This window comes from Rhopalosiphum padi, chromosome 2 (assembly GCF_020882245.1).
Source record: "Rhopalosiphum padi isolate XX-2018 chromosome 2, ASM2088224v1, whole genome shotgun sequence".
Taxonomy (NCBI): Eukaryota; Metazoa; Arthropoda; class Insecta; order Hemiptera; family Aphididae; genus Rhopalosiphum; species Rhopalosiphum padi.
This window is the reverse complement of record NC_083598.1, coordinates 60130790-60148871: the sequence shown is the minus strand read 5'-3', so window position 1 is coordinate 60148871 and position 18082 is coordinate 60130790. Positions and strand designations below refer to the sequence as shown.

Below are 18082 nucleotides of genomic sequence, written 5' to 3'. Positions count from 1 at the left end.
TACTATGTGTACACAATATAGCATTTTATAGGTCATTACGAATTTAATTTTTGTTTAATTAATATGAATAGTTAAAATTACTTATTATTATGATTTTTTTTTTCTGGCTTGACCTCCCTGAAATAAAATCCTGGCTACGTCCCTGTATTTTGGCTAGTTCGGTGATGGTATTTAATTTTAAGTTGTTGTACTCGTTAGTTGTCGTGTAAGCCGTAAGGAGTGGTTAGAAACATAACCATGAGAATGAGGTGTATGTGGCATGTGCAGAGTTGGGCATCATTCTAATAAAATTTTATTTAGATGATAATTTATATAATATTTTATTTGAATGATTGTTTCACAATTATTCGAATAATTCAAAAACAATATTATTCGAATAAAAAAATTTTAGATAATATTTTGCCCAATCCTGGGTTTGTTAGTACTTCAGTAGCCCCAGTGCAATTGATTGAAAAACTTGGATTTGTCTGATATTTATTTATATGTTATATACTTATATCATATTATTTTTGTCAATAGTTCAATACCGACTTTCCATAGAACAAATTGAATAGGTTTGGATATCGGGGTATTATAATATTATATCCACTATCTAGCACCACGGTCGTGGCTTAAGCTAAGTAAAAAGAATATAGCGGCGGCACGACAGTGCATTACTTTACTATACTATTTATAAGCAGGGCTGCCCATTTAAACAGTGTAAATTTTGGTGTTTTTTTAATCAGACCTAAATAATTATCTACTGAATCAATTAAGAACTAATAAATTGGAAAAAATCAGACAAATTGTGCAGATGATCCTTTTACAAAAATCATCGAAATCGTACGGTTAGAAATTAAGTTATGAAAGGAAACGTGCAAACTTTTTAATGAGAAATTAAAATTAAATCTGGAATCACGGCGGCCGCATTTCGCGTTCAACCACTCTAATAGGTACGCATTCGTGTATTTATTATTTGTTTCATCTCGTTATCGACTATCGCTTCGTTGCGCCACGCGTTGTAGTTGTACCTATATTTAATGTTTCAAATCTTTGGTTTAGATGTAATGATTTATGCATAAGCGCAATTTGAGGGGGGCTAAGACCCCCAACATGGTTTTATATATTCCCTTTTACCTTTATATTTATCAGGGAGTATACACACAGTACATACATGCAAATTATAATAGCCCCACCCTCCCAAAATTTAAAACTCAAATTTCACCAATGGACTAATTGACCTCGATACTAATAAAGATAAATGGCTTTGTGGTGGTAAATACGTTAATATATAATAATCCTAAAGAGAAAAATTAAAACAAAAAATTATTTATGTAATGATTGGTGATATCACAACAAAAACACTTCGTCAAACTACGTGTAAAAACGGCAAGTAAAAAAAAAAAAAAACAGATTTTTAAGCAATATTTAAAGATGTGATGTCATAAATAAATGTTAAGTAAGTTGATTTAATAAAGTACACTATATTTTAATATTATTTTAGTAATGAGTAATCGAGTAATGACTATAGAATACATTTGTAGTTCTAAGATTATACATCATTTCTGCGTATCTCAGTCCCCATGAATTATAATTTTGATTTACCTTAGCCCTATAATTCTGATTCACCTATAGTGGCTATCAAGCTTGAAGCTATTACATATAGCTATATATTATAATAACTAAAATTTTTAATTTTTATATAAACATTCAATTTCATTCAAATTAAAACTTGTTAAACTTTTTTATTGTAAAAAAAATCTATTTAAATTATAATATACATCATGATGATTAGTTAGAAATTGTTTATAGTTTTCTATATCTGTTCAGAAGTTAAAAGAATATTTTACCTTAAACCTCTAATTCAAGAGTCTAGGGAAATATCCTTTATTTAAATCATAATCGAATGATTAGATTAGATGTATAGGAAAAAAGGATAATATAGTACCTAACTATTGCATCATCATAAGTCGGAAATATAGAATACATTTATTTTATGAAACAACTACATATCTAAATTTTTGATAGCTCAGAAAGGTTCCAGTATGTGTAGTTGTGTGTTAGGGGTCACAAAAGACCAAACGCCCATTTCTAAAAAAAAAAAAAATCAAGACACTCCGTATAAATCCATAAATTTTTCGTTTAAAAATAAAAATTTTAAAGTTTTTGTTTATTTAATAAAAGTTTACTTATATAATACATATTATATTGGGTTTTATTTATGAATGAATACATATTAATGAATATTTAACAATAAGCACAACTAATGGATTTGATACTTGTATAATATTTTTTCTAGACTAAACCTACAAAATTATTTAAATGATATTTCAATTATGGTATTCTAAATGAAAATCAAAATAAACAAAAATATATCTTCACATATTAATTATTTTAACAACCATTAGCGTAATAAAGTCTAATATTTAAGTTGAACTTTAAACAGTGCTCGAATTGGGGGGGACACAGGCTTTCATTTTTTCATAGATTTCAGCGTCCCCCTTCATTTAATTAAGCGAAGAAAAATACTAGCTTTATAGCACCTTACTATATGTACAGGGGGTGTGGGGGACGAAGTGTACAACGGGTTACTTTATAATTTATTTGCTGTGGAACGGTGTTTACTGAACTAAAACCAGCGTCCGTCCTCAATTTTTTTTCCAATTCGAGCACTGACTTTAAACAATTAATAATCTGGGCGTTATTAAAAAAAAAAGATTCCTGTTAAGCTCTAAACTTAAGTCGTTTTATTCTCTTTTGGGTTAGCATTTCAAACTTAACATAAAAACAAATTGTTCTACTATTCTACTATAATAACATATAATTACTAAAACCAATTTGGTCTTATAGAATCCAACTATGAAATATTGCAAAGAAGTCAAATACCAACAAAATACAAACTTTCCAATCAGTATAGCAACTATCCTATAGAGTGTAGAGTAATAGAGATATAGCACCTGCTACACCTTTAATTCGAGGTGGATGGAGTGGGTTTTCTATATATGTAATTGTTCGTATGCGAATAATACAGAATAATACTTTGGAATATTTTAATAGTATAATAGTAACTATTTTATTTTTTAACATGTTGAATAAACTATTCAGTAAATAAAACGATATATGGTTATTACTTCTTATATTTCGTTACACCTATATTTTTAAGGATAGCCGTCACTGTATTACAATCAAAAATATTATATATTTTAATATTTATACGTATCATTATATAAAAGTATCATTTTACATCTCTAAATCGTTCTCCCATTTGCCACTTATTAAGCTTGGACCTAAAATTTTAACAGTCTCAGAAGTAGCAGAATCTATACCTGAAAAAATATTTCGAACCCACCTTGTAATTTATTTCAAACTCACTAATCCTTAACTTTGACTTAACATCCCAGATAATCTTCCGTCCAAGAAGACTAAAGAGATTTTGGAGTAGAGACTTACTAGTAAAATAAAAAAAAAAAATTAAAATCGCGTCAAATTAATTTTGTTATGCTTAAAATGGTGTTTCATATCCGTAAATAAAAATATATTATTATTTCTTAGTTAATCGTAAAATTATTTATATCTGCTAGTATCTATATCAAAGTACCTATATAATTATTGTAAATATTAAATTGTATATTTCAAATCAACGTTAAAAAATATAATATTTAAAAATGTAAAAGATAAATAACAAATATAATATATTTGTGTGGTGTATATAGAATATTTAAATATATGGCTATATATATTCGATATTCATTTTTAATACATCATTGAGATAGCTACTATTTACTATTGTCATTATTGGCATATTGTTATAAATGTATAATATTAAAGTGTATTAGTGTACACAGTATAATACGCTAAATATATTTTTCTTATAACTATTAAATCATTATGTTTATATACCTATAATATAATATATTGGCTATATTGTATAATATATTATTTATACATATTCAATATTTAAATGGTAGATAATATAAGGTATAAATAATAATTTGTAGCCGTGTAGGTGTAGGTAGATCAAATGTTGGTGCAATTCAATAATATGCTACGTGGTTGACAGTACGTCAGTACCTACCAACAAATATGTTCTATATGTGTATAATATTATCCATTTATGTTATTATGTTAATTAAAAATTAATTAAGTACCTATACATTTATAACTACACATTACTACAAAAGTGAAAGTAGGTTTGGGCTGTAGACTCAGTATTCACTAACTATAATCCATAATGATCGTATTTATCTTTTATCATGCATTCACGCGTATATAAAAGTAACAACCTAATATCATTTAAATACTAGTATTTATAATCAATGCTAATATTTACCTACTGGGGTCTGGGGTACTTAGTACTTAATTAAAAATATTAAAAATATTATATATATTATTCAATTATAGCGGATACACAGGAACAGTTGACATCATGAAAACATTATACTACGACTACGCAGTAACAATTACGTGTTGGTCAGTAAATAGTTAGTATTACTAAGTAGTGGGTAATGGCCTGGGTATATATACATACATTATACAGACGACAGACCTATGTATAAAACTAAATCATAGAACGCGTTATTCACTTATTCAGTGTTCTTACTTACCCACAAGTATTAGATAGGTACCTCAATTGTGTTAAAATATAAAAATGCTTAATTTCGTGTAAATGTGTAATAGATATAGCTGATATAATAATTATAACAACAATATTTGAATTTTAAACAGTTAAGTATTATGCTGAAGCGTGGATTATAATAGACATACGTTTTAAATTTATTTATTGTGATGTGCTTATTTAAAGTTTGTTGAAATATATATGTAATGTAATACAGTTATTTTAATAATTTTAGTATTTAGTTTTCTCAGAAATTATTTTAATAGATACAATGTCTCACTACAATATGCCAATTGCTGAATATGTGTACACAGAACACTTCGAAGAAATGAATGTAGCTCAAGATGTTTATTTAACATTTACTGACAAGAAGAATTCTAACGATCGATTTTTGTACGTTTATGACTTACTAAAACAATATGATTGGTTACCTACAAAATGTGACGGTTATATTAGACTATCACAGGCGCATCGACAATGGAGAAAACGACTGAAAAAAAGCCTTAAAAAGGTTGGAATATTTATAAATATGGATTGTACCACAGCAAACAAAAATAATGATACGTCTGATCAATATAGATCACGTGGCAATGAAGCGTTTAAAATTAAAAATTATGAGGAATCGTTAAAAATGTATACGCGAAGTATAATGACTGCAGAAATTGACTCTCCCAACTTTGCTTTATCAGTGGCAAATAGATCTGCTGCTTTGTATTATTTAGAAGAGTATGAGCATAGTTTAAAAGATATTGATCAAGCATTTAAATCCAAACAGTATCCATTGCAGAATCATTATAAGTTATTTGAAAGAAAAGGAAATTGTTACCGTCAGATGAACCAACCATCTATTGCTTTAGAATTCTATTGGGTATGTTATATTTTTAACTATTGATTTAATTTAAATAATACTTTCTTATTGCAAATAAAGATGTAACACCTGCATTAACTTGAACCCTAAAAAATCCGTATAGGTATAGCCGTATAAAGACTTTGGTGACTCGTGAGACAATGTTCTGGGGACATTTGAAAATTTAATCGCTATTTATAGGTAAAAATTCAGACAGTTCAGTCTTCAATGTTTACTATAAGTCTATAAACTATAGTAAAAAGCTCTTATCTTAGATAATAATTTTTTTAATCTTTTACAGAAACATCAATGTATTAGGTATTCTACAATTGTTCAATCTATGTTCTTAGTTCTGAATTAATAATATTAACTATTCAATTAGATATACTTATTGGCTACCTAATAATATAGTTTAAAATAAAATTAATAATTATGTATCCCATTTTATAGATATGTATATAAAGTTTATGTCCTTAAGTCACTTATATTGAGTATTGACGTATCACTGCAGATATAATGTATTATAATTAATATTGTTTATTTCTGTGCGTATTCCTTAGTATCTTCGCGGAAAGCCGGAAAATCATTATATTTAAATACGTTTTTTAAACTAAAAAATAAGAAAATTCAAATTAAGACGTTTCGAATTATTTTTTTTCAAAAATTTCAAAAACAATTTTTCATTCAATTTGGTTTTTTTTTTAACTTTTAAGATAACCATTTTTTAAAACAATTGTTTTTAAACGTGTTAATATTTTATTACTTTTTGGAATATTTTTTAAAATTATTGTTAGAACTGTTTATTTTTATATATGTGCTTGTCTATATTGTGTCATTCAATATTTTTAAAAAGGTATAACCGTATAACCAAAAACATTTAAAACCATCCAAAATCTACATCTTTTCACCTCTTTTACTTTCGAAAAATTCCATTTTAAGAACGGAATTAACTGCTTGACGAAATAACACGTTATATTCTGTGATAACATCACGTACTGAATCGAAATATAACTTTTATCAGATAATTATTGTGCTTATATTTCCGTTATCGACGATTATCGCTGTTATTCTAGATTATTTACAAATGTCATTGCTATTAATTATTATATGTTAATTATATTATGTGTTATATATATAATATCATGTATCACTAACACTGCCACTTCTAATATTCTTAACAATTAAAACCATTGATTTCCAAACTTTTTTTGGCCAAGAAGGGCTGTAGCGGAAACGGCCAATATTATATTTTGGCGGAAACGGATAATTCCAGAAAATTGACACAATCTTGAGAATTTTAAATAGTATATGTAATATGTTATGTTTTAGCAGTATGCCAATATATTGAGTTATTACTTATTTATTGATTTATTGATTATCAAATTTTATTGTTAAATACCAATTTTAACGTATAGGTAATGCCAACAAAAATATTCAAAATATCAAACAAGTCTAATAGATCAAAGAAAGCAAAAAATTCTGACCTTACAATTATTGTTAGAAAATGTTTAGAATGTTTGGATCCAAAAACTCTGCAATGTAATTCTATGTAACATTGAACATTTATAAAAAAGTTAATTATTTATTTTCGTTTTAATATATTAAAATAATTTTTTTTTTAACAATAAAGATAAAAAATATTTTTTTTTAATTGTTAATACTATTAATTTTAACTCCAGCTATAAGAGCTCCACTAATAATTCATTATTTACAGATGGACATACAATTCTTCGTTCCAATAGAGATAATTAAACCGAGATTAAAGCGTACGATTTGTGGCTTACTAACAAGTTTTATAACTAGTATTCTTATAAAATCAAAATTTAATTTGCTCTAACCTGGTGCATTTTCACTCAATTTTAAGGTTTTATAGTTAACCAACTAAAAAAATAAATAAATGTGGGTTCTTATAGAAATTAATAAAATATTATGTTTAAATGTCTCTAAATATTTTTTTCAAAAATTCTAAAAATTCAATAGCAATTTTTTTATGCAATTTAATTTAAAATTTCAAAGTAGCCATTTGCTTATTGATATTTTAGATTGGTAAGTTTTAGTTTTTTTATTAGTCTACAATATTGATTACATCTTTAATAATATTGATTATAAATACCTAGCTATATTTTAAATATTTATTTTTAGGATTGTTTATCATATTTAGATAGTAATACATATTTAACACTAGACGCCAGAGCAAAAATCAAAATCAGAATATCAGGGTTCGTGAAAAAATCTGAAGAGGCAGAAGAAAAAGTTAAAAAAATGAATCTTAAATATAAAAGATTCAAAAAACTTGAAATTGACAAAAGTACTAATTTATTGAAATGTGTTGAAATACAAAATTCAAAAGAAATGGGGAGAGGATTATTCGCATCAAAAAACATAAAGCCTGGTACGATTTATACTTAATAATTTATACTATTATACTGTTTACAGATTACCGTTATACATCGATAAATTTCCATACCCATAAAAAGCGCCCATAATAAGTAAATATTTTTACGTATAAGTAGTTAGCAGTCAGCATACAGCACGTTAGCACCATTGTCCATCATGCATAAACGCTTGAAGAGTTTTACATTTTTGGACTTCTGGTATCAATATTTTTATTTTATTGGTGAAAAATTGTGTTCATAATAATGACAAAAAAAATATATTTTAATGCGAGACTGCATAAAAATCAATATTCAATATAGTGAGCTAATATCTCTAAAACACGATTTAGTGACACGTGATTGGATTAAATTAATCAATTGTTGAATTATTCATGAAACCTAGCGTGGTAATATGAATTTACGTATAAATATATAATAATAATACATTTTACCCGTGTTATGTGTATTATGTGATATTTTATCTGGAAAATAATAACTTAATCGAGATGTAAAATGAATGTGGTCTTGCCTTCTAAAAATTTGGAATTACACAAGTATTATAAATTACGTATAATACTGCTGCACTGCTACTGGATACTCAAACTGAATACTTTAATTAAGTTAAAATATAATTAGATATTTAGATGTACTTATATAGATAGTAGATACAAATAGGTATAATATAATTATTTATGATGAATACACTTCCTTGTTTATTCTTACAATAAACTTGAGATAGGTATAATAATAATTAATAGGTAGATAATAATTAAAATAGGTATAGTCTAAGCAGTGGACGCCAAACCCGTATAATTATGCTACTATCTATTATAACATAATCTATAAATATTTATTATTTAGATATAATAATCAATAAGTTATAAGTACAATGCTAATAATTGTCAATGCGATAAAACAATTTGCGATTAACTTATTGAAGATTCATTGATGGAATTTCAGGCATACCTGCTGGTACCATTCATTATAAAATAAATACTAGTATTTATAAACAATGCTGGTACCTATTTATTGATAAATACGAGTATAATAATATTGTAATCAAAATATGTTTTTAGATAAAAATGTTGTTAAATTGGTTATTTAAAAATATACCAATAAATTGTAACAAATTTACACGAATAAAATTTAAATATACTTTTTTCAGGTGAAATACTTATTATAGAAGAGCCTATTGCTGGTGTATTTAAAAATAGTATGTGGATGTTCAACTGCAATTATTGTTTCAAACGATGTTTATCAGCTATACCGTGTTCTAAATGTTCACAGGTAAATCGATTATTAATACATTTTAAATTATACGAGTTTAAAATTTTAAATGACTACGAAACAAATATTTTACTTATATTAGGTTGTCTATTGTGATGATACGTGTTTACAAAAAGCGTACGCCAGTTACCATAATACAGAGTGTTCATTAGTCTATCCTCTCAAAGAGGACCCAACTGTTGAACCCACTCACGATCTGGCCTTACGTTGTTTCATGCAGCTCGTAAATGTAATGGGTATCGATCATTACTGCTCAATGGTACAAAAGTATAATGAATCAAACTTTAGTTGTGACGGGAGTAGCAATCATTTGATAGACCCTTTTTACTCAATTTATGCATTGGATGGAAATGAAGTCAAAAGAACAGTATCCAATTTATTTTTTATGCATTGTACTGCATCAATGATGGTATCTCTATTGTTGTTAAATAAATTTGATATCCCATCAAATTTGTTAGGCACTGTTGGTGAATCGCTAGTTCATTTGCTGTGTATAGCCAACTTGAATTCTTATGCGTCTATAGAGCTATCTAAATATATCGGCAAGAGCAGTGATAATATTGTCGCAAATCGACCAGCAACTTTTGATTCTGTTGCTTTAATTCTATGCACTGCGTATAGTTTGATAAATCATTCATGTGATCCAAATGTGATAGTTCAGACGTATAGTGGTATAGAAGTGACTCGGGCAATACAACCAATTTTAAAAGGATCTCAAGTAAATCATATTAAACTGTAGCCTGTGTAGATACACGTATAGTTTTTACGAAAAAATATAATTGTATTATATATTATAGGTATTTACTGATTATGGCGTCAAATTTATGTCACATAACAAAAAAGAACGCAGTATACATTTATTTGATCAGTACCAATTTCAATGTCAGTGCCAGGCTTGTATGAACAATTGGCCCAACTATGCGTCAATGGAACTCAATGAATTATTTATTGGGTATATATAAATTAATATATTATACTATTTAATTGTTTAAAATATATTTAAATAATAATTAACAGAGATGATGGTTGTACAAACTACACATTTTGTATAATGTTCAATATCGTGTCGTTGTAATGGTATAGAAAATTAAATTATATGTTTATTTAAACTATTATATATTATTATTTTATTAATAAATAGACAAATAGTGGCCTAATTTCATGAGAAATCGTTTAAAATAATAATGGCCCAATTACCGTGTATACCTTTTTGAAAAAAGCTTCATTGTGGCCCAATAAAATGCAAACATCATCGTCGCCTACCGTACAGCACATATTATTGTCTACCTTTTTTTACAATACTTTGTAAATTTCCTTTTTTCTGCTGTACCATTGTTTTTTTAACTAAGTAATTATATTATTTAATTAAACTAAACAGTTTTTAAATTGTCTTATTTTGCAGCTATGACTCACTCTCTATTAACGACGAGGAAAACGACCAACTTAGTATTCCAAAATCAACTTTATCCAAGTTCAATAAGATTGTTAATTTATTATTAACACAACGCAAGATAAATATTGATTATTTAGATTTTTTATTTTCATTTTTAGATTTGTTATATTTTAATTTTAAAAAACCATGTACCATTTACTATAAATGTATTCAATTAGTTCAAACATGTTTGTATTACACTTCAGATCAAGTACATTACATGTCATCGAATAAAAATATAAAATAATAAAATGTATATTATATATGTGGATGTGTAGAGAATGACGCATTGACACATACATATCTCCTTAAGAGACTCTGTGCCATGGCTTAGCGTTATAGGCTCAGTAGGTCTGCAGACGTGTGATCCTGAGAGAGATGATAATTATCCCAAAGCGTATTTATTTTATAATACATAAAGTAACTAGGTGGTTCTAAATATCTATAAAATGTTTGTGTTCAAATGTACAATGACAGTATTTAAATCATATTATCCTAGTGTACTCTTTTGCAGTGTTGTTATTAATTTAACATTCAACTCTTTTTGTACAAATGTGGTTTGAATTTTTTTTTCACTTATTTAGTATATGCATCTTAAGTGTTTTGTGCCTGGGTGTATTTTAGGTTACCCAAACAAAATAAAATATATAAACAGCAGGGAATAAAACTTCAGAAGACACGAGCTTAAAGTAAGAATAAATGCTAAAATGCATTATGTACTGACACATAATATATGCCATACAAACTTTAGTATGTTTGAGCCCTCGTCGGGTAGTCGGTGCTCCCGGTGGCAGTTACAAGTTGTGCATTTTTTTCGGCCCACTATCATAATGATAAAAGATAGGAAGATAGGAAGTGTTTGCACAATTGTAAAATATAATTATAATATATAATATATTAATTTATATAATATAAATATAATAATTTGTAAAATTATATTGTGTAATCGATACCATTATATTGTGTATTATTGCATGAATATTAAACTATTACTCTTTCTCATTTATATTTTGTACTTTATTTTAATATTTTTATTAATTTATGTTAACTGTCTTCTCTATTCAAATATCTTTGTAAATGGTAAATATACCTTCATTGCCGAGTAAAAGTTTATTCAGTAGATATTAAATGTATATTTATGGTAATAACTATATTTTTAAAATCGCAATAGGACAAATATCTTGGGTGAGTTTTTATTATTTCAACGATATTCAAGTGAAAATCATGACCATTTCATTTGGTATAGGTATATTTGACATGTTAATATATTGTAAATAATTATGATATATTTTAAGCTGCATGCTTGCACTGTAAGTATCCTCAACACCTAAGCATTCATTAAGTGACAATCAATTATATAAGTATTGGATTTCTTCATCATACTTACATTATGTTCCAAGAAGTAGGTTGCATAATAACGCGTTTTTTGTTGGTGGTGTTATCAAGTTGCAAGCTACTTTAGTGTCAAATCCACGTAACATAGAAAATGTTTCCCCAATTATAATGATGAGGAGAACTTTCGATATTTATGTTTTATTATTTTTAAGCCATAATAATTATGTAACAGATGTTTCGTCAGTTTCGTGTATGTACACTGACGGCAGCCTCTGTACTATAATATTTACCTACTCAAATACCTAAATACTTCGATGGATACATCATTGCGTATGTTTGTCTCTTTTAGTAGCGCAATTGTGTACGAAAAAGAGTGCAACGCGGCCAATATGTATTACTTTATTAATACTTAGTATTAGTGACAATTGTTATATTTTTAAATAAAATATTTCGGCTTATACTTTTAAAAATGTAATACAAGGTTATTTTTTAGTTACTTATATTGCAATCATAAAATTTAACATATTATAGTATACAAAGTGTATATAGGGTAGTATATAGGAATATAGGATGTTTCATAAAGTGCGAAATTTTTAAATGCATGGGATTTGTTTGTTTGAAGGTTGTCAACCCTATTTTAGTTATTTTTGTCATCTATTATCATTCCGATTAGAATGTAAATTCGTTTTCTTGAACTCGTTATGGAGAGATTCAGTAACCATCAGCGTATTTATTGCATTTTCAAAATGTGTGCAATTATTATGAAACACTCTATATATATATATATATATATATATATTTATATATATAAATGTATTTAAATGTTGGGCGATGATATTAATTATTATTTTGTTATGAATCAAAAACATTATTAATTGTGTTCAAAACTTTTACATATGAAATATGTATAAATATATTATATTATGTATATTATTTTGAATTTTACTATACGCTGCAATGACATTTCTGATTTATTTTAAAATATTATTTATTTATAGGTACTATACGTAAATATATTTTAAATTTTTTAAGGTAAGTATTTATAGAACGATTTAATTAAATTTTGATTTATATAAGTTGATATAATAATATAGTATACATTTGGCTGCAACTTGTTTGTGCACATTTTAGATTTTGAACGGATGAGTGATGAATGTATTAATTTTACAATGGTGTGTGTTTTTTTTTATTTTAGTGCGTTTGTCATCGCGTTTTGAGGTAATAATAGTGCTTTAATTTTTGACTTCAGTTCAGTTTTAAAAAGAGAAGTGAATCTAATTGGTACTTTGGGAGCTCAAAAGTAAAAAATTTCAAGTAGTTTTCAAAAGCGCCAGGAAAAATCCAAAAAAGGGAACGAAAAACCGGAAATTTTTTCGCTTAACCAGTTTTCGACAAAATCAATTTTTTTATTTTATTATAATTCAAAAACGAATCATTGTAAATACTTGAAATTTTTAGAAAATTTTTATATTAGTGTTATTTATTTACGATTAAATTTTTGATTTTTCTAAGTTTTTTTTTGAAATACCTATAAAAAAATTTGGCATTCCCTAAAATCTTTAAAGTTTAATACAATGTTTATTATAAGTTATACTTATCGTATTAAAAATCGTTGGTCACAATATTTGTTTATAAGCATTTATAAAGTTCAAATATTTACGAAATATGTCAAAATCACTAAAAATGACTACCATTTACCTCGGCCCCATGTATATATGTTCCATATCTTAAGAGGACGTCGCACTCGCATGTGTCGTCTCTGTCTTACACACGTAGGATATGGTAAATTTTCGTTCACCAATTTCAATAGCGTACTTTTAGTTTTGGTATTAAAGTGAATTGACCTATAACAAACTTTTTGATAATAACATTATTTGTGTTTCTTGTTATTTTTTTACGATATTTTAATTTTTAGTTGACTTATGAGTATGAAAAATATTAAATATTTGAAAATGCCACATAAACATTTTAATACATTCACAACACACGTATTAATTAGAATATACATATTTATTTTAAATTATTATACAAATATTATCATTTTATACATTTTATTTATATATATATATTATATAATGTAGGACTAGATCCTAACCTATAGGGTAAGGATAGATCCCTCCATATGACTTTTTTCTTTAATATTTAATACAATTAAATTTATTTACATATTATTATATTGTACCCAGTGCCGGATCTTAAACTCTGAGGGTCCTGGTACAAAACAAAATTTAGGGTCCCCTATATAAAAAAAATTTACATACAGTATTTTACTTTTGTATTTTTATTACAAATAAAATTGCATTATAAATTTATAACCATTAAATTTTAACGTACATGGCAATAATGTATTATAACATACTTATTATTCATTACATAAATATCTATAGGAATGCAGTACAAAGCAAATAGCTTACATATTATTATAAATAATAAATATAACACATGTAATATGTATACTAAATATGTTTTAAAATATATATTTTTTCCTTGATTTTGCGTTGGCAAAATTGTCAAATATCTTTTCAATATTTAGAACTATAGTTTGTTCTTTTTCTATATTTAAAATTAATATATTATAGATAAACGTTCTTGTCGACATGAGTTTCTTTTTATTTTTACTTTATCGCAAAAATCTTGACCTAAAGTTAATAAAGCCCATCTTGGGGTACTATCTACTGGCAAAAAAAAAATTGAACACAGTTTGAACGGTTTCAAAAAAAAATTGTATTTTATTGTGACACTTGCTGCATCCGAAATAACTAAAATACTAGATTTAAGTTATTGCTACTGCGCAGTCAGCAATTGACTTGTCAATTAGGTACTTGGCTGATGGAACAATGTGTTTTATCCTTGTTTGGACTCCTGAATGTGCTCTACTCATCACAGAAGCTCTGTCTTATCTGTGGCCTCGACATTTTTTAATATCTAAATCAAGTTTCATTAAAAATTTAAAACGTCTTGGGTAAGGTTCACATAGGTAATCAACTATACTGATATAGGAATAACTTAAGAATAGTTTCAAACCAAAACCCTATACACCATTAGAAAAAAAAAAACAAACCAAATTTCACCAAGTATCTATTTTCATAAATGGTACTTTAATGTTTGAATGTTTGATATACATAATATCGGGGCCTTGGGCCCCTAATATTTCAAAGAGTCACTCAGTCAGGGCCCAGGTGCAATGCACCACTTGCACCGGCGGTTTATCCGGCACTTATTGTACTATAATGATAATGTATTAAATTTTGTTTTATTTTTTTCTCAAAACAACGATTATGAGCGTATATTATTATTATATTTAAATTCTAACCTATAAACAGGAACTACCCCACTTGATGATCAATCATCAATCATGAATTAACAATACATTTCTTATTTGTTATAAATAATGTACTAATTTACTTTAATTTAAAAAATGTATACTAGATAATAGGCATAAGTACATAAACATAAATTATATTTTAATTTTATGACATATTGAAATATCAGCCACATCCCCCCCATGACAAAATCATTTGACCGCCACTGCTTACATCCGCGAACCAATTAAATGGCACCACGATCCACACACAGCAATAGTTTGGATATAAATACGAACGTTTTACGGATTTAAATTGTAGTGTCAGTCCATCAGCCATTATCGCACATACAAATTATAAGTAAAATAATATCGTTGGTTTTATATACTTACTGTGCGCTGACATCTATTTATCGCGGTAATAAAAAATATATAACCACGAAATCAACTCCGAGTGAATTATTGCCAGAGAGCGCCAATCTGCCGCGGAACACGGCGCACATATTGAAATAATATTATAAATACCTACCTACCGTAATATTTATTATACACAAACGAAAAACAATATGTTTGTCTTTTCGCACGTCGTCATAACTGTGTTCACTTTTACGGTGGTGTTGAATGTCTTCTACTTTGATACCACTCAATCGCTGGGAATCCTCACTGAATTCAAGTCGTGTGAAGCATGCTTAAAATCGGAATGCCATAAAACGGAAAAACATACATGCATTCTCGGTTCAAATGGTTCATATCATTGTCTCATCTGTGAAAAAACTACTGCTAAATTTGACTATCAGTTCTACTCTGAAGCTGAATGTAAGGTAGCGTGTGGGATCATGTCTGTATGCACGTGCGGCGGTGCGTGTTACGTGTGCCCGATAAATGTGGAACCGTATGAGTTGCAATGCGATTGGCCGTCTTTTATGGTTGACGATACTTGTGCTGTGGTTCCATACCAACCTGAAAGCTAGGTAAAAAAATAATTGCAATTATGTATATATTTATATATATCACAACGATGACTGATATTAGATCACGATAATATGTCACATATTATTTTTGAATTTGATATAAGCCACTTCAATAACTTTTTGTCAACCGTTAATTGACGACAAAAATTTGTTTTTCGATAAAAAAAAATTACCTAAATTATATTAATAATTAATATTATTTACTTCTATTGTATAATTAATCTAAATTATTATTGTTATTTTATTAATTTAGTTAAGTCCATAAATTATTGTAAAATTATATCGTGTAATCGATAGACTTAATATACTTAAACCATTATATGTATTATTGCATGAATAGTAAAATATAATTACTCTATCTCATTTATATTTTAAACTTTATTTTAATATTTTTATTTTATTCGGCGTGTTGTTGCTCGTCGTATTGGAATTTTGAATTTTGTAAAGCTGTATTGTGTTGTTTAAAGAGTTATAGATATTAAAGTACTGGAAAAAAAGTGTTTTCATTTGAAAACCGAAATTCGTAACACCACGGAATTCTTATTTAGTAGTACAAAAGATCTCATAAATTTTATGGTCTTTAAGTAGTAAGTACTTATATTCAAAATTCCTGAGACTAAAATTTTAACAAATGCTTAGTTAAATTAAAAGAGGTTATACATTCAAAATGTATTCAAAAAATATTTTTACTGGATTGCATATTCAAATATTTTTGTGAATGGTAATAAATACCTCCGTTATCGAGTAAAAGTCTATTCACTTATTCCCAGGTCTGATATGTTCACTTCACTTGGGTTTAGTTTGTACATTATAGAGAAGTCAAACTTAAAAATGTCCTCTACTTATTTTTATGAATGAGGAAAACAGACAAAAGATTAAAGAAAAACATAAATTTGTATGCAAACCCAGTTTGCATTCACTTTCATCTTTATAATTGTTAAATAAATATAGAAATTCTTTGCAGGATAATGGATATAGAAATGCTTAAAAATGTAACACAATCCTCCTCATAAGATAGTAATTTATCAACTAAAAATATCAAAAATCTAAAGTATCATAATTTTTCTCGAAATTTGGTTATAAGCATTTAAAACTAAAGAATTTTGACAAAATTCATAAAAATCGCAAAAATTAGTTAATTATTTTATAGTTGGACACTCATAAATTTTTTTGGTATTATGCTTAAGATTTAAAAATGTAATATAAGGTTCTTTTTTAGTTACTATTATATTGTAATATTAAAATCTAATGTATAATAGTAGGGTGTTTCATATAGTGCGAAATTTTTTAATCGCGTGGGATTTGTTTATTTGAAGGTTGTCAACTTTATTTTAGTTATTTTTGTCATCTATTATCACTCCGATTAGTCCGAATAGAAGTCAAATTCATTCTTATTGAACTTGTCATGGAGAGATTCAGTAACCATTAGCGTATTTATTATACACTTACAAAAATTGTGCACTTGTCTTATTTTGAAACACCCTATATTATAAATTATATATATTTAAATGTTAGGCGATAATATTAATTATTTTATATAAATCAAAAATATTATTTGCTTTTAAAACTTTTACATATGAAATATGTATAAATATATTATGTTATATGTGTATTATTATGAATTTTACTATACGCAATGCGATTTCTGATTTATTTTAAAATAGTATTTATTTATAAGTACTTTAAATCTAATTAAAAATTTTTTAGGTACGTATTTACAAAACGATTTAATTAAATTTTGATTTATATAGGTAAGTTGATAAAATAAAATGGTATACATTTGGCTGCAACTTGTTTGCGCACATTTTTTATTATTTACCTGAAATAATTGTTATTAATGTTATTAACTATATTATTATACCTAGTACCTACATCCTATTATAGCCTAGATTATTTTAATATCTCGGTTTTATGCTGCACAATTTCTTTGCATAATAATA

General features: G+C 26.7%; 1 protein-coding gene across 1 annotated transcript; it reads left to right on the top strand.

Annotated features, from left to right (window-relative positions):
- Positions 1-4081: 4081 nt before the first annotated feature.
- On the top strand, positions 4082-10847 carry LOC132921097 (SET and MYND domain-containing protein 4-like). Its single transcript, XM_060983933.1, has 6 exons — positions 4082-5462; positions 7584-7833; positions 8982-9103; positions 9186-9821; positions 9901-10055; positions 10506-10847. Exons 1-6 carry the CDS (start codon positions 4866-4868, stop codon positions 10780-10782), a joined length of 2037 nt encoding a protein of 678 aa, XP_060839916.1. The 5' UTR covers positions 4082-4865; the 3' UTR covers positions 10783-10847.
- Positions 10848-18082: the final 7235 nt, after the last annotated feature.

Bases quoted from the DNA above. Each gene is read 5' to 3' on its own strand.
- LOC132921097 (XM_060983933.1), top strand. From the start codon at position 4,866: ATGTCTCACTACAATATGCCAATTGCTGAATATGTGTACACAGAACAC. The intron at 5,463-7,583 runs GTATGTTATATT...ATTTATTTTTAG, and splicing joins TTGCTTTAGAATTCTATTGG to GATTGTTTATCATATTTAGA. The intron at 7,834-8,981 runs GTACGATTTATA...TACTTTTTTCAG, and splicing joins ATCAAAAAACATAAAGCCTG to GTGAAATACTTATTATAGAA.